The 25136-nt window shown below is 43.7% G+C and overlaps 1 protein-coding gene across 3 annotated transcripts in view; it reads right to left on the reverse strand.

Moving 5' to 3' along the window:
* Positions 1–45: 45 nt before the first annotated feature.
* The window catches only part of LOC308058799 (retinal guanylyl cyclase 2-like), a 72812-nt gene continuing 47721 nt past the window's right edge, over positions 46–25136 (reverse strand). For 2 of the 3 annotated variants that reach the window (XM_080375150.1, XM_080375149.1), the window contains exon 19: positions 46–14344. In XM_080375150.1, coding sequence (XP_080231276.1) covers positions 14206–14344 — 139 coding nt within the window. In that variant the 3' untranslated portion in view covers positions 46–14205. Of the gene's footprint in view, positions 14345–19633; positions 19726–25136 lie in introns of all 3 variants that reach the window. The other variant, XM_080375151.1, reaches the window with a different exon arrangement.

Raw genomic sequence — 25136 nt, forward strand, 5'->3', positions numbered from 1 at the left:
AACAAGAGGACCAAGAGCTTTGCTTTGGCCACTTTTTTTCTATTCCAGCTGCTCTTTAGGGAAGTTTGCTGCTGGGAGCATGATGATGCTTTCCATGCTGGGATTTTGGCTTGCTTTAGTACTGACACTGCTGGTGAGCAGGACAGGGAGATTGTCCTGGTCACCAGATCAGCTGTGATTCCTGTCCCATCCTAGCCTCACCATACGGTGCCTGCAGGTCTCAGGCACTGTGTCTTTAGTTGAACCTGAGGAAGATGCTGCTCTTGGCATCTCCCAAGACTAGGCTTGGCTTAGTCCCCTCTGGTACCAGCCATGACCTTTCTCAGGTCCACCTTGAGCCTTGGGCCATGAAGATGTTGACATTGCAAGATGCAGACAGCTCCACTTAAAACTGCAAAGTGACCCAAGTAGCTGTGAAGTTCATCTGAAAAGCAGGGTAATAAATGCATGTCCAGTTCTCCTGGGACACTCCACACTCACTCAGCCAGATGTGACTAGCTACAAAAGGGTCTGCTGTGTCTATGTTATGATACAGTAATCTGCAGGAGGGGCGTAGTCCTGGCTTGTATTGCCCCTCTTGGGTGATTGCCTGTCCCCAGGCACTGCTTGACACCTGGGCAAGCAGTGCTAGAAAATTGAACAAGAAAGCAAAATGCACGTAAGGGTGCTTGAGACATTTGTGGAGTGTGTGAGGGACGTTGTACATCACTTGGAGTGGCAGATACAGTTGAAACTCCTAGCATGAGCAAGTATCACTGTGGGATACAGATGAGGTGACTTTGGTGATAAGGGTCTTCTGCAGAGTGGGAGATGGCAGAAGATAACACAAATACGGCTGAGGAGGAAACAATGGCCAGATGTGGAGAGTGCTGTGGCATGGGCTAGTGATACTGTAAGAGAAAAAGGAGAAGGAAAACAGGAAGGACAAAACTCCCAAGCAAGAAAAAGCATATCACAGGAGCTGCAGAGAGTCGCATCATTTTTTGGGTGTTGAAATCGGGGAAATAAAATTTATGTTTGGATTGTGGAGGGCCAAAAATGTCTCCAGGGTCCTCTGATTTTATTTTCTGATGGCTGTGGGCTTCAGACTTGCACCATTGCCCAGCAAGACTTCGAGGTATGGCTTGCAAGCAAAGTTGCCAGGTGAACATCTTGAGAGAACAGAATAAGGGCAGAGACCTGCTGCCTTGGACTTGTCCTGCCAGCTCTGATGGGTGGAGACAGGCTGTATCCAACCTAGATTTTAAATGTCTCTGGGCTTTGTCTGCCCCCTCAACACCCCGCACCCCCACCCCCATCTCCAGGGACATCTTCTAGCCTGTGCTTGAAAAATCCCAAGCTTTATCAACAGGTTCAGGAAACTGCTCCATGTGATGAATCCGGTGTGTCTTGAAATGCAAACCAGATGAGAATGATGTGGTTTCTCTGGCAAATATTTCTCATATCTCTGCCTGCCACTGCAATGGCAGGAGGATCTATGAATCAGGTGGTGCTGAAGAAGCTGCAGAACAGTTTGCTCTGTCATCTGTGCTAATGGGGTTGAAGATCATGTTTCTGTCTTTAGATCTCATGGTCAATTCAAAGTGTGAAATGTCATCCATTTTTCTTCCCTCTTTTCATTTTCCTTTGGGTGAGAGAATGAGGAGGGAAGTTTGTTTCTCCTCCCTGGCATTTTCAGCCCCTGCTATTGACTCAAACCTTATGAAAATTACTTTAAGCTATCAACCCCATTGAAATAATCAATTTTCCCTTTTTGTTGTCCCCTTCTCTTTCCACATCTTTACCTTGTTTGCTTTGGGTAGGTGGTATCTTACTGCAGGGAAGCTCTGGTGAAGGGGTTACTGGCATTACATCTGCAAGGCCTTGAAGCTGATCATGAAACAGGTAATTTTCAGCTCTTGTTGAGAAGGCTTTCAGCACAGTTGGTTGAGAGTGTGATCTGCCCTGTCTTTTGCTCCTTCCATGCTGGTTTTTTAGGCAAGCATTAGAAAAACTAAAAAAAAAAAAAAAAAAGGAGGTTGCAATCATAATTCTAGGGAGAGCAGAAATGAGTTAGAAAGGCTCTATTTTTGTCATGTTCCTTAAACCCTTTGATCCTTCCCATAGCCCCTTGATCCATCACTACGTCATCACTTATTGAAAGCATTTTTATTTTTTTATAGCCCACAGCTGGGTTCTGGGTTATTTCCAAAATGTCTTTGTTTCCTGTGCAGTGTGTTGGCTTTTCTTGAATAGCCTAACTCCCACCCCCAATGATGTATTTTGGATTTTTTTGCATGAAGGAAAAATATCAAAACCCTGGTTTGATCCTTGGTGATGCTCTTTGTTGTGCTGATGCAGTACATCATGGCAGTCTGTACAGTGCTTCAGGTGGAACGTACTCCTGGAGGAGAAAGTTGCTTGCACCATCTAACAAACCCTCTGGACTGAATAATGAAGTGGGGGTTCACTGGGAGATATGGGAGAATGTTTGAGTTATTTCAGTGGAGAGTGAAAGCAGACATAGGACAACAACTTGAAGGAAAAGATGCCTTTTCTAATCCTGTTCATCAGTCTCTTCGACTTTTCCAAATACTGAAAATTTCATTTGATGCTGAACATCTCCTTCTAGATTTCAGAGATGGAATGCACTCAGCAAAAACTTTGGAGCATATTGCATAGGATACATTTCCACTAGGAAGTTTGGTGCACTGGAATGGTGAAATAAGGAGAACACAGAGGCACAGATAATTATGCTCAAACATATACCATCAGCCCCCTGTCAAGCCTGGGTAGAAGAAGCTATGGCAGCAGTGTTGAAGAGCCAAGTAAACTCCTGTTCTCCTTTTTCTTATACAAATCTGTAACCCCAGAATGATGTCATAGGTGAAAAAGACGAGATATCTTTGATCAAATGTAGACATCTGCAAGGCAGGCATCTAGCAAATGAACCACTAATCTTGATATCCTTCAAAGCTCATGGAGGGAAGTGGAAGCCCTTCTTGCTCATGATTCATCTTGTACTCTAGCAGATGAATCACAAGGAGCTCCTGCTTTCTTCTGTGAACACGAAGGGAGGGGTGAGTGACTAATGTAGACACAGATTCAGAATTAAAGGAAATGAGTCCCTCTCACAGTCAGGAAACAGGGAGCTGGATTTTTTTGCTGGTTGTGGGTATACCTCCTGCTGATGTAAATCCCAGCTTTGCAGCCCAGGTTGGACATACCAATCACTTAAAATACTTTCCAGGTTTCCTTGGGAGAGGCTACTTGGGGATGGTATTTCTGGATGTGTTGCAAACATTATAAGTGATTCTGCCATTCTGTTGTTGCTTTGAGGGTCTGACATCTCACTCCATTGAGAAAAACCCTGAACAAGATTCCTGCCCTGAGAAGCCTCTGTACACCTATAAAGCATCTCCTTGTACACAGATGCAAAGATCTTTGTTAGCAAATTGGGATGCAGCTTCTGGGATTATATCGTACATCCCTTTTCCTCCTCAGGTCAAAGGCACTGGGCTTTAGACAATGATCCTTATAGATCTCATGACCCATTATATCTAGAGGGTCTGTCTGTGACATATCGTAAGCATCTCCTGGTTGGAGGAGCATGCGTCTTAGGATTTACTGTCTGGTGTCAAGACTGCTGTATTTTTGTCCTCTCCATAGCATGAGTGAAAAGAAGAGAATCTCTTCTTTGCTCATTGTAGCTTTCCCAGAGCTCCATGTTCCTGTTAGCACACCTTATATCTTAACAGATGAAATAAACTTTCCCTATGATTCAGAACTATGAGAGTGGTCACATTGCTTATTGGCTCATATCAACATCACTGAATTTAGATCTAAGTTGTTTTTGGTTGTCAGGTAAGACAATCTTGATAAATGTTTAACACAGCTCAGAAAGGACCAGTCCTTTTACTGGACTTGATGATCTTAAAGGTCTTTTCCAACCTAAATGATTCTGTGATTCTGTGATTCCAATGAAAAGTGGAGGCATACAGCTCCCACTGACCTTCCCTTTCCCCAAACACACGCCTGCCAATATCCATTCCCTTTCAGGCTCAGCACTGAGGAAGCTTCTCACCTTCTACACGTGACACTCCCTGTGGTTACCCCATGGTGGACTGCTCTCAGCTCAGACCATTTTGTCCTTGAAAAATGCAGAGAATTTCTAAACAAAAAAAACCCAAAACACACACACCCCACCCCACCCTGAAACAGCCAGCACGTTGTGGAATGTGAGGTTGTTGTAAGGCTCGAGATTCAGGATAAGAAGGTCATTGGAGATGGTCAAAGAAAATAACTTTCTGGTCAGTTCGCTCGTTGATGGGCAGGGAACAGCTAGGACAACTGATTTACACATACTTTGCCTGCCCTCTCGTGGCGAATGGCTGTTGATTAATTGTATGCATACAAGCATATTTATATATACTTATGTACACATAGGTATATGTGCACATACATGTATACACAGATGTATGTGCATTGACATGTATGGCAGAAAATGCTTTCATCTGAATTGCACCTTGAATCTGAGTGTTGCAGATGTGAGTAGTAGTTAACTATTCCCATTGGCTGTAGCTGGTCTTTTTAATGCTGAAGATTTTCCACCTTACTGTGTTTGTGTTAAAATTTAGCCCAGTTAAAAGAATCCAACATGAAAATAATAGGAGTATAGTTAAATCTTTGCTCCATGTTGGAGAGACCAGTGAGCTCTTCACGTGTCCTTTTCCTCTCTATAAATAAACTCTGCTGAAACTGGGTGAGCTGTACAAAATCAAGAGCAAAATGTTTTTCCAGGACCAGTTCTTACAGCAAATGCAGGACAGCATAAAAATAACTGCTGCAGTATGGATGTGCTTTTCCCTACACAATGCCATACTGGGTCAGCAGGAGAGCACAGAGACAAAGGTGGCCTTGGGCTGAAATCTTGGAGGGGAAATATTCCTTCAGTCCCTCAGTGGGGTTCAACATCATATTTCCACTCGTTTCCCCTTGTAGTTGCAAAAAGCGGAGGGGTTTGCCCTGCAGCCCTCCACACCTCCTGCAAACGTGTCCGGCATCTGGGCATGAGGTAGTGAGGACAAGCGTGTTCAATGTTGCAGCTCTCAGGACTTGTACAAATCTAAGAGGTGTTGCCAGAACACGGCGTTCTCAGCCTTTTCTCTTTGGATGACCTATTACAGTAGGAAAGGGCAGCAGAAGTGGCTTCTCAGGCTGTGTTCGTATTGGTGGGGTTTGTCTATATCTAGAGGGAAGTGAATCAGAGAAGCATCTCATCTCAGCACCTTCATGCACCACGCAGCATTTCCTAGTGAAACCACAGTCTTTCTCCTTTAGGAAAACAGCCTTCAGCCCTTGGAGCCCTTGAGATCTGCAAGCCCTTCAAACAGAGCATTATCCTGATTTCCTATTTGCCTTGGACTGTGTTTTGAAGCTACGCACAGGGATGAGCACACCGTGTCCCTGGACTCGTGTAGCCTTATGCAACATGGAGGCGATGTGCATAGAGTCCAAACCCACCATTTATAGCACATTTTCCAGTGATGGTGGCAGTACTCATCTGCCTTTCTGTCTCACGGTAACTCCATCTGAACCCGCGACCGGTTCCTGGGTGGTGGATTCAACTGCTGATTCAATTGCTACCACCAGTGGTCCCTAGGCCAACAAGTACCACCCCAAACAATCTCGGGGCCAGGGATATTCCCACTATGTTTGGGTGTTTGGGAGGGGAAGGCAGACGATTAGCTAACTCCAGTGCCAGGGAAGGGTGTCATCACATGTCATCTAATCATGCAAGTATGTCCCTTGCTTTCTGAGGAGCATTCCTTTTGTGCTTTTCCTTTTCTAAGAAGCACCGTGCAAGGCTGGTTGCTCTCAGTGCTCAGAGCCTCCTGTTGTTCCACATGTGGGGAATGATTTGCTGGAGACCTCTCAGGATGTGAAACCTACTGTCGAACCACAGCTGGAGGACTCCCATCTGAGGAGATTCTTCACTCAGTTCCTTTCCACCCATCCTTCTTCTGGCTGGGCATATGTGGACTACAGTGCCTGAACATACAACCAAGGCAGGTTCATCCCACCTAAATGAAGACCTTTTTGTCTTCTAACCTCACCAGGTCAGGACGTTATTATTCTTATGTCCCCTGTCCCGCTCCACACACACACCACCGTTGGACAGCCTGCACCCTGCCTGGTGCTTAGCCACCAGGACAAAGCTACAGCAGCAGAGGTAGAGGAGAAGGTTTAAGGCTTTCAGGCTGATCCTTCCTCTTCACAATGTGAGAAATAGCATTCACTGGGTCACCCTGAAGACTGGACCTGCAGCTTGGACCCACCATGAGTATCAGGTCATATATCCCTCTTGTCCTGACCATGTTGCAGTCCTGACACCTGTAGTCAGCCAGAGCAACCTCGATGACATCTCTCCATGAATAAACTTCGGCACCTTACCTGGATAACAACCTGTGCTTATTCCCTCCGGTGCTTTCTGTGTGATGATGGTGTTTGGGGAGCTAGAGTCTGGCCGGGCAGACAATCACCTCCGCAGGGAGCCCACACAAGTAGGTTAAACAAAAGCTTTATTTCCACACAGTGTTCTCAGGACACGGTGCCAAGATTTCACAGACGGCTCAAAACAAGGATTGGCAAGGAATGCTCTGCTCCTGTGATGCTTTCTTATTGCAAACAGCCCTGAGAGTCACAAAATGCATGTTCAGAGCCAAGCCTGAACTTCCTTTAAAATCAGAAGTGTTCAGATTAACAATTTTCAGGTTTGTTCTTTAAAGTAATAACGTAATAATCACATGTAGAGGACTATGAGCAGTTTCTACAGCACCAGGCTCTCAATGCATGGTGAAAGCCCTCTGGTAGTACAGCAGAAGAAATATGCAATAAGCCACGGTTATTAAGGCAATTAATTGCAATACATCTGCCATCAGGTATTATTACGTGCTACGCGACGTTCAGACAATGCATTGCTCCTGGTCAGCAAAGACATCAAGACTGGCGCTTCAGCCGTGCAGAGTCTGTTTGCTGCCTTCTCTTCCTGCCCACAGTTTTATGACTAGTGTGAAGAAAGGTCAGTTGGTTTCCTGCAGGATTTTGCTATTTTGAAATGTTATTTCAGTTCCAGCTTTTGAATGAAAAAATAAATAAAGAAGGAAATTGGATGTGGAGGTTGGATCTGAGACATCTGCCTCCAGGGTTGCTTTGCAGCGAGAGGCTGGAATCGGTGACTGAGGTAGCCCAGCAGATGGGCAGCTGAGGGGTCTGGCAAACAAACTGTTAGAGACCCAAACCATTTTCTATTTGAAAACTACAGAACATTTTCAACTTGGCAAATTCCAAAAGCAATAGCAAAAAAAGCTTCAATGCTAATAAAAGCCTTCTGTTTGAGACCAACTGGAATTTCATGCATCATATTCTGGTTTTCATTTGGACATCAGGCCTATGTAGACATCACTTATTTCAGCACTGGTCCTTGGCCCTATATTGATTTTTCCTGAGCTTCTCTGCATATGTTAATGAAAAGCATTTCAGACATCTAGCTTGGAGAAAATGAGTATATTTATTTGCAGAGTCTGTTCTACAGTTTTTTTAGCAGTGCCTGCAGTCTGTACTATCTAGTTTGGTTCCTGGACAGTCGCAAGTTGAGAAGAGATAAAGGCAAATGGGGGATTTAATTCCTTTGAATAAAATAATTTTATTGTGTCAGTGAAAGAAGTCAATAAAAGAGAACTGTCTGATAATTTTTTTCTGGACTTTCAGGAGATCCTAATCAGATCCTGTGAAGAAAAGGAGACCGTATTGCACCAATTATTGACAAAGTGAAGGGCAAATGTCATGAATCAAGACTGATGTGGAGGCAGGAAGCAAAAAAGAAAATTGCATGATCAGGAATCATTGTGCAACAACTTTTGTGGGTGGTCCTTGCAGTTCCCCACTGTGTCCTGTGCTGTTTAGCAGAATTTAGAGGTGCTTAGAGATGTTGGTCAGGGAAGGAAGGAGAATGAAGGGGTACTGACATCTGCAGATATCATGAAGTCAGGCTTGGGTAAGATTGTGAGGAAATCTAGTGAATGAGGAAAAGGATGATGAATGAAATTTAATATCAACAGCTGTAAAGTAACGAGCATCAGAGGAAAAGTGTTAGGTGCTTCTTACACTGCACAGCACACAGAGCTGGTTTCATCAGCTCAGGGAACCCTCTCCTGTTCTCATCACAAGAAGACTGGGGGAGTACCCTGGTGTGGGATGAATACTGAAAAGCTTCAGCTGCTTGCCTGTCTCAGCAGTTGCTGGCCCAGGAGCATTGTGTGCTGCTGCTGACCCACCAGCTGCAGGAGGCTGGAGGAGAGGATTGCAGTGACCCAGGGTCTGGAAATCATCCTGAATGCAATGGCTCCCAGTGCATTTTGGGATGTCTGGTCTGACTCTGTGCTAACCCAACCTCCCCTTACATCAAGCTCTCTGTATCCTACAGCATTGTCCCCACAAGCTGACCTCGCAATCCTACAGCTCTTCGTTAGGCTGAGTTTTGCCTGCCAGAGCTTTGTTTCACACAGCTTCAGTTTGAGTGTGAAGAGCTGTAGCTCCTCTGCCTGCTCCCTCCTACTCTTTTATTCAAACAATTATTTTTTAAAGCAAATGAGGTCAGTGGTGAGTGTCACACTAGGGTTTTCTGGTACAACTGCAAGGGAATGTAAGGATGTGTGGTTACAGTGGTAGGGAATCCTTAGCCCACCTTCACCAGCGATGCCCATGGACCTGCAGCCAGCTGACAACCACTGTTACTGTGTGTGAGTGGGTGGGTAAAGGAGGGTAAGGGTCTGCCTGTGCACAGGACCTTGCGAGACCACATTCTCGATTGCATGGATAGAAGGGAGCAGGTTGCCCTGATGGCTCCCATGCATTTGACAAAGGGGGAAATCCACTGCTGGTGTGAGGATGGAAGGTTGAGAAGGGAGTGCTCCTGCTGCACTGACCGTGGAGCAGTCCCTGACCTCACCACTGAAGGACACATCTCTACAATGCCAAGGGAAATAACCAGTGCTTCAGGGGAGGCGGACGTGCTGATGTTTTTGCATGAGGATGTCAGGACAGAGACAACATAGTTTCATGAGTTCAAAGAGGGGTAATGCTGCAGAAGACCTACCCAGAGCTGAACTCCTGCCTTCACCCAACTGCAGTCCCAAGGCCCAGAGATGCATCTTGATATTTTCCAATGAAAAATGTGCTGTGGCAAGTAGTATCACCCCCTCCCTGCTTTAGTGTCCCCATGTCATGGGAGACTTTTCCCAAACATAGATCCATGCAGCTGCTTGGACACTCATCCATGCTGTGGAGCAACCATCTTCCTTGGGTTCTTCTGTAACTCCTGATATCTCCTCTGTCTGGCCATCCTGCTGCTGGCTTGCATATTTTGAGACCTGCCTCTAAAATACTGAATAATGGAGTGACTGTGGGAAAGGGAGTCTCCATAGGTGCCTTATCTGCACAGAATGCTGAAAAGTAAGCTGAGAAGTAAGCTGAAGGTAAATATACAACCAAGAACAAGACTTTCAGGTGGAGGGATAGGTCTCCAACGATCTTTATTGGCATTTGGTTTTAATCCACTCTTAAAAATACTGTATGAAATATGAACTATATTCAGACAGTGTATATTGTGCATAAATAGTCTGATGAGGAGCAGCTGAGGGAACTGGGGTTGTTTAGCCTGGCGAGGAGCCTCAGGGGGAACCTTCTTGCTCTCTACAACTGCCTGGCAGGAAGCTGTAGTGAGCGGGGGTCGGTCTCTTCTCCCAAGTAACAAGCAATAGGACAAGAGGAAACAGCCTCAAGTTGCACCAGGGGAGTTTTTGTTTGGATATTAGGAAAAAAAATTGTTCACTGAAAGTGTTGTCAAGCCTTGGAACAGGTTGCCCAGGGATGTTTTGGAGTCACCATCCCTGGAGAAATTTGAAAGATGTGTAGATGCGGTGCTTAGGGACATGTTTTAGTGGCGGACTTGGCAGTGATAGGTTAACAGTTGGTCTTGATGATGTTAAAGGTCTTTTACAACCTAAATGATACTATGACTCTATGATCCTATAAACACATTTTCTACAGGTCTCAATAGGTTTGAACAATTACATTAAAATTCACCTTATAACATCAGCAGTAAAAACTCCAGCAATCACGTGGTAGGTTCTTGTTGATAGTGGTTTTTGGAGTGTGTGCCTCACTATCTGAGAAGTCCACCAAGTGACTTGTCCACAATCACCTGAGAAGTCTGCTGCAGAGCTACAAAAATTTACATTTGCTGCTTCCAGCCCCCATCTTCCTCATTACAACATGCAGACACTAGTTTTAGGAGCAAAATAACAAGAAAAGAGCCTGATACAGTCATCAGTTAGTATGGGAAGAAATCTCATGAGTAAACCTAAACCTGTCTAAACAGAACAATGCCAGGAAAATATAAATATATTTTCTGGCTTTCTAACAGTAGAGGTTATCACACTCAGGGATGAGTCCTTGACTTTTTCCTGTTGAAATTAAGAGCTAAAAAATACCACTGGCTTCAAAGAGAATTAAGAATTATCCTGGGATTACTAAAGTCGCCAGTGATTAGAACTTTGGTTCTCTGCTACCCTTTCCCACAGATTTACTATTTTATTTTTTTTAAAATAAATTCAAAGAATGTTGTTTATTTTAGAAGACTACAAACTGAAGAAAGAATCCAAAAACTGTGTGCAGAAGGGCAGATTGAAATCCTCTTGTTTAAAACATCTTCAGACGGAAAATTCAGGTTTTGGCTACCCAATATTTTCTTAAAATTATCTTTTCTTGGACTAACAAAAACACACATTCAAAAGATTATTTCTTAGTGAGTAAGTGTGAAACAAAAAAACTGAGTACCCCAAAACTGAAATATATATGTGTCTGTAGATATGTGTAGATTTTGAAAAGGCGAATACGTGCGTAGTGGTAGTCTGAAGAGGTGTGTTGTTTTGCGGTTTCCTTCTCCTGCGTTTACTAATGTTTAATATGATATATAGCAGAAATAGAAGGTTACCATGCCTCTTGCTCACTGTCTCATTACCAGCTAAATGGATCTATGGGCAGTTTCTTGTAGCGAAAGTTGCTTCACAGATTTTATACTTTCTGCTCATATATATCTTCCTTTACCTCCATTTTGTCTGTGTGCTGGGAAGAACAAGTGTTTCAGAGAGGGTTAGCCTATCTAGAAAGACCAAGTGGCAGAGTTTCCAGACCCAGGGAAAAGGTCAGGGAGTCCAGCACCACCTCTGAACCAGTGATGATATCTATGTGGGAGTGAGGTTCATCCAACTTGAATTTATTCATCCATGATGTAGGTTTCTTCACCTGAGCTGGCCATTGGAGCTACTGTTAGAGTCAATGGCAAGCACTTTTAGGGCATGGTTCATCCATCTGAATGCAGATATCCAGGACAGGATTCACTTTTGGGTTAAGGCACCCAACTTTAAAGGTGTATCTCATTAAACATACCTGTCTAGTATTATTTCAGATCTTAGGGTCTGCTGTCTGGCCTCCAGCTGCCGTTGCAAAAGGATCTGGTCCTGTGTCTTATTTGTCAGCTCTGTTTCGATGCTGTAGGTACTCTAGGGCATCCTAAATGCCATTGAGCACCTGTGTTTCAGCAGGTATCTCTATCTGGGTATCTCTGCATGCATCAGACTCCCATGGTTTGAATGGAGACCTTGCCAATAGTCAGTGAAGTTTAGGGGTGACTGTGCTAGCCAGATGTAGGCACCCATTTTAGGCTCAGCTGAGTCATGAAGCTCCTTGAACTTTTTGACTTGGTTTCCACTAAGTGTAGTGGGAGCCAAGTCACCCAGCACACACAGAGGTATTCACCTGTAGGAGCCTAAGAAACACTCCTGGGAAATGCCTGTTTCCCTTCTCTGACTGTTAGGGGACCTGTCTGGGTGACTGTCTCAGACTGCAACTTACAGGGCTATATTTAGCCAGATGATCCTCCTTTTGCACTTTGTGGGTATTTCTCTTCATTTGGAGGCCAACCTTGACTACACATAGGCTTTTCCAAGCAAAACCCATTGATGCAAGTCTTATTTGCATGGAAATACCACACCAAGAGGAGAGGGAGAGATCACCTGTCCCCATCAGACAGGACGTGCTTTCTGTCTGCCACACTTGCAATTCTCTTTAGCCAAGTCTTAAGGTCATGTTGATTGAACCTACACCACTACCTAACAAAGCAGCACTGATCAATGTTTTTAACATGGGAAAATAATGGAAAAGATATGAATTATGCAGAAATTGTTTGATTTTAAACTCACATTTGCGTAGACCAATCCAGATAACGTCTCTTCCTGGAACTGTATATAGATGCATATTGTGTCAGAATTGCCTGGCCCATGTCTCTTCCACAGGACTTTATTTCTAAATGAATTTGCAATCAGAGCGTGAGCACAGTGTGGAAGGTGAAAGCTTTCCTAAACCCTGTCTGACAGCTCAAGTGACAGATGTCTTCCAAAGCCCAGCTTCTCTCACCTGGAGTATCAACTCTCATCATTAAATAGGCAAAGGTTTCTTTCACAAAACCAGGTGCCACAAAGTAAAATCTCATTATACAAGAAGAATAATGAAGTTCACTTCTGTTTTCACTTTTCAGATGTTCATACTCCAAACAGCTCTTACTTTGACAGTACAAGTGTTTTATACTTGCTACGGTGAATTAGTTGTGAAAGTAGTATCTTCCTTAGCTTTGTGGAGTTGGGCTTGCCTCATTTCATAAATATATTTGCAATAACCAAGGAAGGTTTGGTGAGTGGTTGTTGACTCTTATTTATCATCTGAATGATGAAAATCTGCTCTGGTGGCTCTGATGAGAAGAATTCAAACTGAGCTTGAGAAAGGTCTCCCTGTTTCAAATGAGCACCTTCTGATGGCAATATTGATTAAATTACCATCTCTGCTGTTTGGTAATTCTTCAGCCTTGCAGAAAAGAGAACAACTATTCCCAGAAGTCTGTTAGATGTTGAACAGGAGTAAAAAAACCTGGGAGAAGAAGTGGCCAACAACAAAATTACCTGACCTTGATGAAGTGTGCTCTGTGAGAAGTGCCTACAGGTCAAATGCTGGCCCTTTGCAGAAAGGTATTTTTACCCACTGGGAGGCTTACTTTGAAGACAAGTGCCTCTGAGACCACTTGGAGATTAGAAAGGAAAAACAGTGATGTATTTTAGGCTTTGCACTGCTTAAGTGATGTACTTTTCATTCCCTTAGTCCCACTTTTGCAGGAAATAGAATTTGTATCTTATTAGTATTACTCAGCTAAAGGAACTGAAGAATGTCATTCTCTGCATCTCAATTTTACAGTATCTTGGCATTAGGTTTTCATCCTGCTTTAGGATGAAAGCGTAAAATGTTTCAGATATGCTATATGTGTGAATGTATAAAGCTAAACAAAATGTTCTTCCAGTTTAGATCTGGAATTGCAAAGATGACATATTTTGACATTTTAAGCAAAATCACATTTTGGCATTTGGAAACAAATATTGATTCATACCAAACTGTTTCATTTCAAAACTGCCATTTCAGTTTGAAAATAGTATTAAAATGGCATTTGCAGCTGAAATGCCAAATTAAAAGAAAATGTTTCAGCTTAAATTGACATACAGGAACAAAACATTTTGCTTCAAAATTTCCCCTTGTGGGGGAGTAAAAAATATTTTTTGTTGTTGTCAGAAACATATTCTTCTGAATTGCACTGATTTTTATGAAACCAGAGTTCTCTACAACAACACCAACACCCCACCCCACCCCCTAAATTTAATGCAAAATAGTTAAATCAGTTTAGCACTTGGCATTATTGTTCAAATCCAAGCTCAAATGCAGCTGGACATGTTTGTGCTGCCATGCAGACCTAGGTAAAATATTTTTTGGGCTCATCTTTGTGACAGATGCTGATGAAAAGCTGGTGCTACCATCACCATCACTTTTCTCCCCAGTGGACCCCTGCCAAAAACGTACACATACAGCTCGGAGCTGGTGCCCAGTTTCACAAGAGATGATGGTCAGGATTCATCTGCCTTCTTAGGTTCACCCTCTGCAAGAGCTAAAAGGCTTCATCAATTATACTGCTTTTGGCTGGAAGGGGATTAAATGGAGGGTGAGCTCCTCTGCTGGGTGGCTTCAGGGTATCCATCCCGATCTTACTAGTTCTTGGTTGTGATCTTCTCAGATTTCATCCTCTTCAATACTTATTCTGGCCTCCTTCATGCTCCCCAGCTCTTTAAAGGTTGCTTTTGTCAGTGTCCTCTTTGTGTCACTCAGGACAGATTTGAGTTTCCTGGTCAGTGCATCTGACCAGTTGTGGCTGTAGAAGAGAAAAGAGAGGAGCAGTTAGCAACCCCACTCTCTAAGGAATAGCCTTTTTTTTTTTTTTTTTTTTTTTTTTTGCACGGTTTTGTCAGACAAAGCAGAAACATTAGACATTCTCAAAGCCATCAAGAAGCATCAGGCAAGGAGGGATGTTGGTAGAGAACTGAAGGGATGCGGTGGTCCCAGTAGACCATACAACCTGTGGAGCTGTTGCATGGGTTGATAGGTCACACAGAGCTTTCACTCAAGGATATTCACTTCACAAATATAACTTACATCTAGTTGTAAGAACAACTAGAGGGCTTCAGCTGCTCCTGAAAAAACATTCCTAACTGTGCATCACAAGCCTCATAAAGCACCTAGCTGGTAATAAAAGAGATTCCCTGATAATCATCTGTGCTTCTCTGGGTTTGAGGTCGTTCACTGCCACCAAGGAGCCATCTGAAGGTCCAGTTGCTCTGACAGCCCCATGATCTCAGCAAACCCAAGACATGATGGTCAGAGAACCAGAAAGTCCTGACACCAGTCTCAGATCCAGGTGTGGTTTTGCTGCCTTAGCCTGGCACTGTTCCTGACAGAATAAGCTTTGCTGAGTGCCAAGACTTAAAAGTTGGGCTAACTGAGAACCTGCATCTAGATCCAGGCTAGTAAACTGATGTGATGAAGCTGAAAAGGATCATCTGATATGATGATCCAAGTGTCTGTGATGTCCAGCTTCTACCATCTGTTGGTAGGCATAGATTTATTATAACATAATGGGAAGTTCAGAGACAAAACAAACATCAAGGACTTGTAGAAGGCCAGAACTTGAGTGAATCACAAGGTTTTAGGTACGTCTCAACTCTGCAGCTGTCCTGCCCAACATAAAGCATCATATGAAAGCAAATTTACTGTGCATAATAGCAGAAAATATCATTTCAGCTGTTGTAAACCAAAAAGAACCAAATGTTAACCCATACGAATAATATAATTGTGATCATGTAGATATTAAAAATAAATGGTTGAGAAATTGTTGTGTGTATATATATATATATATGGTTTTCAACTGTTCACAGCATTGTCGTGTACAATGAACACCCAATACTTTAGCATAGAAATATATAAAACTGACTAAATGAGGCAGTAATTCTGTAGCCGTAGGACAAGGGAGAATGGTTTAAAACTGAAAGAGAGGAGATTCACACTACGTATAAGGAAGAAATTATCTGATGATGAGACTGGTGAAACACTGGCACAGGTTGCCCAGAGAGGTGGTGGATTCCCCATCCCTGGAAAAAACATTTAAGGTCAGGTTGGAAGAGGTTCAGAGCAACCTGATCTACGTGAAGGTGCCCCTGCTCATTACAGGGGGATTGGGCTAGGCGGCCTTTAAAGGTCCCTTCCAACCCAAACCATTCCGTGATTCTATGATTCTGTCCCAAGAGTGTAAGATATGAGGCCCTGAAAGGAGGGGAACGAATATTAGGCCCAAGGACTATTCACACTGGTGACCAATTACTAATATAGAATTGTTAAGCAACCTAATAAAATTGCCCTTGATGACAGCACAGGATGAGCTGTTTTTAAAGAATCTATTAGATATCTATAAATTATATAAATATACTTTAAAGTATATATAAGACTATAGAAAAGTCAACTGATAGCACTGGCACCAGAACCAGGTATGCAGGGTTGACCACTCTGACAGCCTGTACCACGTATCTAATGTTTCTTTGTTATCATTCAAGGGACATACATTTTATTATTTGACCTAAGGTTCTGCAGACGGTGTTTGCTGGTCTGGTTACCTGTGCCTGAGGACTGGCAATTAAATCTGGATGCAACAAGCGAAGAGCCAGGAATTCCAAACTCAGCACACGTCATGTTCCCTTCGTTCCACACTCAGTGGGAGACCAAGGGCAGCCAAGGACAACCAGGGGCAAAAAACAGGAAAGGGGTCTAAAGGCAAATTTCTGAATCTTAAGGGATCACCCAAATGTATCAACCCAATGCAACTGAGGATTCAGTGGAAGATCAACCGTGAAAATTCATTCGTTGAACTTTATGAGAAAGAGCTAATGCCCTTGTCAAAGATGATCCAAAATGTATTGCAACAACTGAGGAAACAAGGAAAATAATTTTTCTTTTTTTAGGCCTTTCTGGTGTTGGACAAAGGAGATATGCCTTCCACTGTGTTTTTGGTTTTGTTTGGGTTTTGTTTATCTTTGAGATACTGCATATCAAGAGAGAAGAAGTAGCTGATGCAGAGTATAAGAAAGGGAGAAGAAAAGAGAGACACGTTGGGGAGAAAAAAATCAATAGAAGTGAGTGTTTGGTTTCTGCAGTTCTGATTTTAATCTTTGGAGAGATCACGCAGACAAAATCATCTGAGATTATCCCTGCAGTGGGGCTGAAGGAGTAAGCTGTAATTGTATGGGCTTCTGTGTAGGCACCGGTTTCACCTTTGAGGACAGAGAGAACCTTTATCAAAAACCCTTTCCTGAATGAGCTTTCACATCTTAACTGCTGGTCAGCCCCACCTTGCTGATCTATGGTTTGGCCAGCAAGATGCAACGATTTGGACGCTTACGGTATTTCCTGAAGAAGGAAGAACTTCAAGGGATCTCCTGTCACTAAGCTCAGTTCATAGGACAAGAGGTCAGAATACAGGGAGAGATAGTTTTGAGGAGGGGGGTGGGGGTGGGGAGAAAGAGAGAAAATAACTTTAAAAATTGAGACTTAGTGCTTTCAGGTGATCCTGGACTGGCCCTTTGTCCATGCAGGACTCCATACCTGTATGCTTATATGTCTAAAGGTCAGCAAAAAGCAATACAGGTGACACTAAGATTTATACAGCATGGATCCCTCCACAAATACAGCAATCGCACTGGGGTAAAATCTCGCCCCTTTGAACCCCACAAGGAACTCTGGACGACTTACATGGGGTCTAAGTCTCATCTCCAAAGTGAGGTCAATCTAGGGATCACATTGACCTCTCTGTGGGACAGTTCTCTGCTGGGCCTCGAAGGAAAGAGAGAAATCACTTTCTCCATATCAGAAGCATTGTAAGATGCTTGGGGTGGGATTCAGCTGTCTGAGGATACTGCCTAGCAGCATCTGAGATGCTATGGTTTATTCTACATGGTCTTCAGCTGCTGTTTCATCTGTCAGCCTTGCACAAGAGTCTCTGACAACCACAATGCTCCAGGCTGAACCCCACTTGCATGAGTGGGTTAGTAGGTCCATATTAAGAGCAGAGATCCTACTGCAAGACAAAGTAAGATCACTACTGGTATAGCCAAGGGCTTTATCTTCGGGTAACTGGAGGCGCACTTTGGTGTTGCTCATTCTTTGCTGCGTATTTTTATCAAGATATAGCGAGAACCATCACTTCTCTTGGAAAACAGGTGTCCACCGAGGACAACAGAGTCCACAGTCACTCTTTGAAGTTTAAAAGATTCACTTCCTGAGCATGAGGAGCAAAGTCTTGGCCTTCCTTTAGACTCTAGGCTAGGTGAATACTCCAAAATATATGAATACTCCAAGATGGAGATTCATACCTTATCACAACAAGGACCCTGTGATACCATTAAGTTTACAGTCCCAGACTAATGGGACTGTAAACTGGGTGAATGGACTATAGATCACTACATCTGAGATCCTTGTATTGCATTCCTTTATTGCTATCAAGGAAAAACAAGGTTATTGATGGCATTTTCCCTTTCATCATAAATGTCTAAGATAGATTAGCTGGAAACATCACTAAACCACCAAGCAGGCACGTGGGAATAAGTGGCTGTTGAGGACATAATTGCCTCCATTGAAAGCTTCATGCACACAAGAAGGATTGAACTGGGACTGTTGAAAAGCCCCAGGTATAAATGCCTTATTGATTTTTCTACTATTTCCCATGAAATGAGCCAAGTGGGCTTGTGAGGACCTTCTGTTCTCCATAACGTACTGCTAATCAGCCTTGCTTCAGTGCAGAAGTCCATGTCTGTGGGTGATATATGTACTAAATATTTTTGTATTGGTGTACATGCAGTTTTTCTCAAGCAGGGCTAATCCAGCTGAGAGATCCTCTTTGTTTCTGGCCTTGGAGGATTAGCTTGTGCTCATAGGTGTAGATCAGCAGCGCAGTCTTCTGTGCCTTGGAGCTTATATTTAGCAGTGAGTGTTCATATATGGTAGTGCTTATGCAGGTCTCTGCACAGTGTGTCCCATATTTAAATCTTTTTTGTTGTTGTTTTTTAAGTGAGGAATTTTTGCCCTGCTCCTAGAATAGGGAGAGCCTCATACAAAAATTTAAAAATCTCTTAAGGGAGATAAAACAGCCTAGTAACACCCACTGAATCTTTAAAAGTTGTGGCTGTGAAAGAGGAACTCAGCCAAAAGTTCTCTGCTGGGTTTTATCATTCTGAGAAATTTGGATGGAGCTTTAGTCTTTAGGGTAATCTATGAGCTTGATACAGTGTATCTTAGGACTTAATAACCAGACTATATCTAGGCACTGTGCGCTTTCACCCACCTCCGCCTTTTTCTAAGAAAGTGGAAATTAAGTAAAAGTTAGTTCAGCGGCACTGGGCAAAAACATTATTGCTGCTTTCAGAGACATTATTAAGAAACCCAACCATACAGCATTTTCACAGGATACCAGACCCTCTGTGTGCATGTGTGGGTGTGTGTGCTTATAAGCCAGCCTTGCTCTGGTACTTGTTTGATCAGGCACCTCAGGTCATGCTGTTATACTCCATGGAACTTCTGAATTCCAACCAAATCATCCTAAATCCATGTTTATTTCTCGTACCAGTAGGTACCATGGGGATGAATAACAAAGCTGCATCCTGTTTCACGTCATGAGGTATGGAATTACACTGGGCAGGAGATACACACTACAGGAAAGCAACAATAGGCAATTTGGATTCTTCCAGGCTTGAACTCCAGCTTCATCTCTGTGTTTACCACGGACTGGGCTCTTCCGGGCACAGTGCACATCGACATCCAGTAGGTCGATAATACACTGCAGGTAAACACAGTAGTACTGTATGTCTTTCAGGAGTTAGTGTGATAATAGCTCACAAATTTGCTATGAAATTTCCCAACAAGGCTATTACTATCTTTAGATAGCTTTTCTGTTGTTCCAAGCACCTTCTGAATGAGACCCTTTAAAAGAATAATCCAAATTTTTTGACAAAAAGAAATAAATAAAAAAAGCATGACACTAAAACCAGCAAAGTGCGGACAAATAACACATAAGCAGACACTAAAGAGCAGAGCTACGCTGGGACTGTCCTACAGCTACTACCTCAGATCTAGGCCCTTTTGCCAAGGAGTTTTTCAGCTTTCCTCCTTTTGAACTCTGCAATTTCTTCCGGGGGTAACCCATGAGCTCTACACCTGCAGTGAACATGTAGGCCATTAGACAAAGAACCAGTTCAGTTTCATCTGCAATAAAGAACAGACCGTAACGGAGACCGAGTGAAAGGCGTTTTCTGGTGTGAAAAAGGAAAGCAAATGTTATGCATGGTTCTGATTTAATTTATTCCCCTCTTGTGTTGCTTCAGCTCGACTTATTGCGAAGAGTGAGGTTAGCTAATTTTGGGTGTCCCAGAGTTAAGTGCCTGCTCTGAGACAGGCATCTTTTGTAATATCTGTAGCCCGGCACATCCAGAGGGCTCATGGCACATCTTAGACGCTTCTCCCAGGACAAGATGAATGACTTTGTTGACTGAAGAGCACAAAATGTATATCTGTGATGGCTATATCCAGAATCTATCAGACAAGTTGAACCCTGGGAGAATTATGTCCTTGCTCCGCTGATCCTCCCTTTCATTCATCAAAGGGAAGAGCAGAACTACACTGTTGTGAAGATCTTGCCTTTGGTTAGTTCAGCTCCTGCGTCAGTGCCTTTTGGTGGTACAGGGGTGTGGCTTTCAGAAACTCAGCTCTCAAAGCTATGGGCACATTTCCAAATGGAAGCCCTATTTAGCTGTCCCCGGAGACAGCCAATTTTCCCTGGAAGCTTAGCACAAATTTAACAGCCTTCACCGAGGGAGATCGGAGTCAAGTTTCAGCTCTTTTGCCAATTCTGTCCTACAAACGGAAACATCTAACCAAGCCATCCTTCCGTGCCTTACCTAAATCCTCAGCCTTGGCACCACCTTTCCTTTTTATAGAAACCTTGAGCCCTGTTTATAAACCCTCCCGTGAGTGCTGGAGCCTTTGGGGCTGGGTCCCAAGGACAGAGAAGCCAGGAGAATATAATCCTGATGCGCTGAATGAGGAATGGCTTCTTCTGGGAATCTACAGCTCAGATGGGATGCAGCTCCTGAAATTTAGCTATATGCGACAGAGGTGCCTCCATCTGAGCCAAATATCTTGGGCTCTCTTCTGAGCCTGTGGAGGGAAGCAGGCAATGCCAGACCACAGTGAGGGTTTACCCCAAAGCAGATGTCCTCTGCGCGGCAGAAAAGCAGCACCTAGAAGTGCCTGTTTCTCTGCATTGACTCTAAGAGATGTGTAAGATGACCAGCTTGGATGGAAGTGTCTATGTTAGAGGTAAATAACTTTTAAGATTAAATCTTACCAGCTGGAGTGGGAAGAAGAATACTTTGCCTCCAGCCCCTTCATGCAAGCAGTAGCAAAATTCAGCTACACATGGGTAAGCGTGAGGGTCTTGTTCTTTGAGTCCACCCAGCAGGACTATGTTATCCACAGGGGAGTGGAGGAGGTTGCTGCCTGTTTCTGCACAACAGTGCAGCGGGTTGTGACCCACAGAAGGTGAAGACCTGACCAGAGTATCTGGGGATCAGGCACAGTGTGACATTGCCTGAACTCTGCCTCCAAGCACTGCTCACACAGGTATCAAATAGCCATTTGGTAATGACTGGACCTTCATCCACAGCACATAACGAGAAGAAAGATCCAGTGTAAACAACACTGACACATCTCCTGAACTCACTAACGTCTGAGCAAATGGAAAGAGCTGATTCTGCACCATCCATCCCAATCTCTTACAACCCCTTTCTGTTTGAAGTCAGCCGTTGTTTTTCCAAGGTCCTCTCTTACCTCCACCTTGCTTCCAAAGCCAGCAGGAAAAAAACTGTAAAGTCCTGCACCCCATCTCCCTGGACAGTTAAGGAATTTGCCTTCTCTTTTCTGAATATGGTGTGTTACAATGATTTTCTGCTGAGCATTGAAAACACAAGCCCCTGGCTTGAACCTTGGGCAGCCAGCACAACTTCTAGTTCCCAGTCACAAGGGAAAAGGCTCAGACCCATAGACAGAGCACCTTTATGACACGGTCACTCCGTACCCTTCCATGAGAACAATTGCAGCTCAAACTGCCTTGAGACCTGGGTCATATGGATGCAAAAATAGTCTTCTCTGTCCTTTCTCTTATCTCTGGTTTGCATAAACCTTTATGCTGTAGCAATGCAAACCCCATCACAAGGCACCTGATGTGTCCTGATGTATACTGAGCAGCCCAGTACATCTCAGCTCTGAGGTCCTGCTCCAGCCAGCCCTGAAGCCCCTTCATTGACTGCTTCCCACACACCTTTGCCTTTATACCATTCAAAATCATCTCTGGGGTTACTTGTTTCTGGGGTAGTTCATTTTATTTTAACCCACATTTTGTCATACTCCGGTTGTTCTTACTTTAAATGGCTGGTAACTTTGTAGAAGCAGTTGTCTGGGGAGCAAAGGAAGGCAGCTCAGATGTTTTCTCTTCGGTACTCTTCCCTCTTGTCCTCAGCACTGTTGTTCATAAAAGAGCTTTTGGGCTGATGTGCAATGAGAAAGCCTGTTTAGACGGCATGACGGAGAGCAGTGTACCCTGATCGGTACACTCTTGTGTACCGATCTCACTTGGCCAACCCACGCAGTGGTGCACCACCATAAAAATATCCCTAAACTCAAGCTGTCTCCTGTTCAGACAGCTGAGATCACTCATCATCGGGCTTTCCTCTGCTTCTCTTTTCAAGGAAAGTGTGGGCAGATCCAGGGAGAAACACCCTCAGATGAGCTCCCACAGCCAGGACCCACCCTAGATAGCCTCTCCTGCTGCAGAGGTGCTGATTGCTGCTCTCTCTGTCCCTCTGCAAAAACATCCTTCAAAGGGACCTTCGCCTTCCAGTTCACCTCCCAGCCTGTCTGGGTGAGACAGAAGAAAATCCTGGATACATCCAGGCACATCTGGGCACACCTCAGCCATGCCTGAGGCCATACCTGAAAGCCAGAATATGATCCACAAAGCCAGCCAGATCCTGACCACAGTTTCAGAACTACCTTTCCCTAAATCCATAGAAACATCCAGTGGAGAAAGGGTAATGCATTGAATCACATCTTCCAGCCAAACAATGCCCCTACCTGACTTTGCTTCCTTTCCAAACACATCATTTAGGATTTCTTGCTATCAGCAGCAACTCTCTAATCTAGTATTCCAGTAATTCTTCCAGAAACCTCAGTTGGCTCAAAAAGAACTTGTTTAAATATATCAACTGGAACAACCACATTCCAAGTTAGACAGCCTTGTTCAAAGGGAGATGAGTCACTGGCTTGCATTCTTTCTCCCCTCAATCAAACTTCAGAGGAAAAAATCTTCTTTCTCACCTGCATTATGCCATAGCCATGACCAGAATATTCCTTTAGCTTCATTTTGCTGTTGTGTTAAGCAACAAAATATTCAAACAAAAATAGTTTGAAAAGAAAATGTTTTGAGGCAAAAAACATCTGTCCTGACATTGGATGATCAAGCCTGAGTCAGAGGATGCTTTGATTTCCCCAAATAAGTTGTTATATGTTATATGAACTTTGTGAAGTGTAGTGATGCTGTTGTATAATTCCAGATATGTAAGGAAAAGTTTTTCACTGATGTTTGCTCCACAAGCTCTTTTATTTCTGATTTAAAAGTGCATTGGGTGAAAAACAGGAGCCTAAATGGAAATGTTTTCACTTATCCCCCCAGAAAGACACATCAGCAGTAACAGCAACAGCAGAGACACTCCACTGATTGTCTCCCATCCTGCCAGGGTGCCTCAACACAGACAAAGCAATGTGAGCCTTTTATTGGGTAGAAGAAAAAGCCATGTTGTCCTCATGGGTGTCTTTTTCCTGGCTTGTGAAAAGATGGATTTTTTGAGCATCTTTCACTGCTTCTCACCCATTTCATCTTTAAACAAGGATCTCTGTGTTTTCTCAAGGGTTGATCCTCATATATGTGAGGATGGGAAAGCCCAAAACCTCTCTCCTACCCCTGGCTGCATCTTCACTTTTTAGTGATTTTTCATGTCAGGTTGAACTTATCGTTGTGGATGGTGGTGGGCTAGATGATCTATCAGTCCTTCTGGACTTAAGACCTACTGCATGATTTCATACAAAAGAAAGGATCTGGTTTGATGATAAAAATTCAAAACTCTTGTATGTTCCTAACCCTGGCCCTGGGTTCTTGGTCCAAAATCCTTGAGATGGCCCACAATCTGTACCTTTCTCAATTGTATTATTATCCCTGCCCCCCACCCCACCCCCCTCCAGTTAACTTTCCATAGCTAATTTAAAATAGTGTTAGAAAGGGAAAGTTTCTAGATACAACTGCTTCATGGGATAGAGGGCTCCTGCTGCTTGAAAGTACTGTATTCACTGCCAGAGCAAAGGGTTTCTGGGACGGTAAAAGTTGGAAAGTCAGAAGACCGAGTATGTCACTTATCTCCTTGGAACTGCAAACAAACAAGATCCCAGCTCTGGGATTTTTTTCCAAATTTCATTATCTATCGAGTATTTCCTTGTGCTAGATATTTTTTTCAGTGCTTTGCCAAATACATCTGTGATTTAGTGCAGGTCAGGTTTGTATTTGCTAGGTCTGTATAACCTCATATCTTTTCTGCTGTTACGGACAAGAGGAGCGCTCCACCAGTGCTGCCTGTCCCAGAGCATCACAGGACACCAAATTCCAATATCCCACGTTCATAAACTAGCAACTCTGTGCTTTTTCCATGGCTGCTCTTCAGCCCCAGAACTAACCTCCTGGTGTACCCTGCCTCACAGCCTTCCTTTGAACCTGATTATGAAATCTCAAAAAAAAATATTTATCCTACAGGTAGGCTGCTGCTCAACGGCTCAGCATGCTTGTTTTTGCTCTCTCACCATTTTGTTATACCTTCTCTATGTCCACCCCAATCTGCTATTATTTCCTGTGGCAGTATCAGGCTTTTGTGGAAAGCTTTTTAATTTGCCTTCTGTGGCTATTGCACAATGGAGCCTACAAGATCCTAAGATGCTGCAATACAGAGCCTAACAAGCTACAAGGAAGAAGGAAAAATAATATTTATTACAAGGCAGACATCTGCCAGGGAAGGTGTAGAAATTTGGAGCAAGGAAAGGACTAAGGAGCCTACTGAATTGCCTGCCTTGTTCTATGTGATGCAAAGTTAAACTCAAGCTCCCATGTAAAGCAGGTGAAACCGAAATTTTCATTTGAAAGAAGGAGGTTATCCTTCAAAAAGGAAAATTCTCTTGTGCAGGAGCCAGCACTGCAATCTGGATGTTAAACTTGCACTTTCCATGTGTCCTGGGCCCACTACTGAAACCCCCATCATATTCCATAAAAAGAGCATGGGAAGGGGCTTCTTACTTGATTACATTAGGAACCTAATGAAGTTCATCAAGGGCAAGTTTAAGGTCCTGCACCTGGAGAGGAACAACCCGAGGCACCAGCTCAGGCTGGGGTGACCTGCTGGGGGGCAGCTCTGTGAAGGACCTGGGTGTTCTGGTGGGCAGCAAGTTGCCCATGGACCAGCGGTGTGCCCATG

This window comes from Falco punctatus, assembly GCF_963210335.1.
Source record: "Falco punctatus genome assembly, chromosome: 2".
Lineage (NCBI taxonomy): Eukaryota > Metazoa > Chordata > Aves > Falconiformes > Falconidae > Falco > Falco punctatus.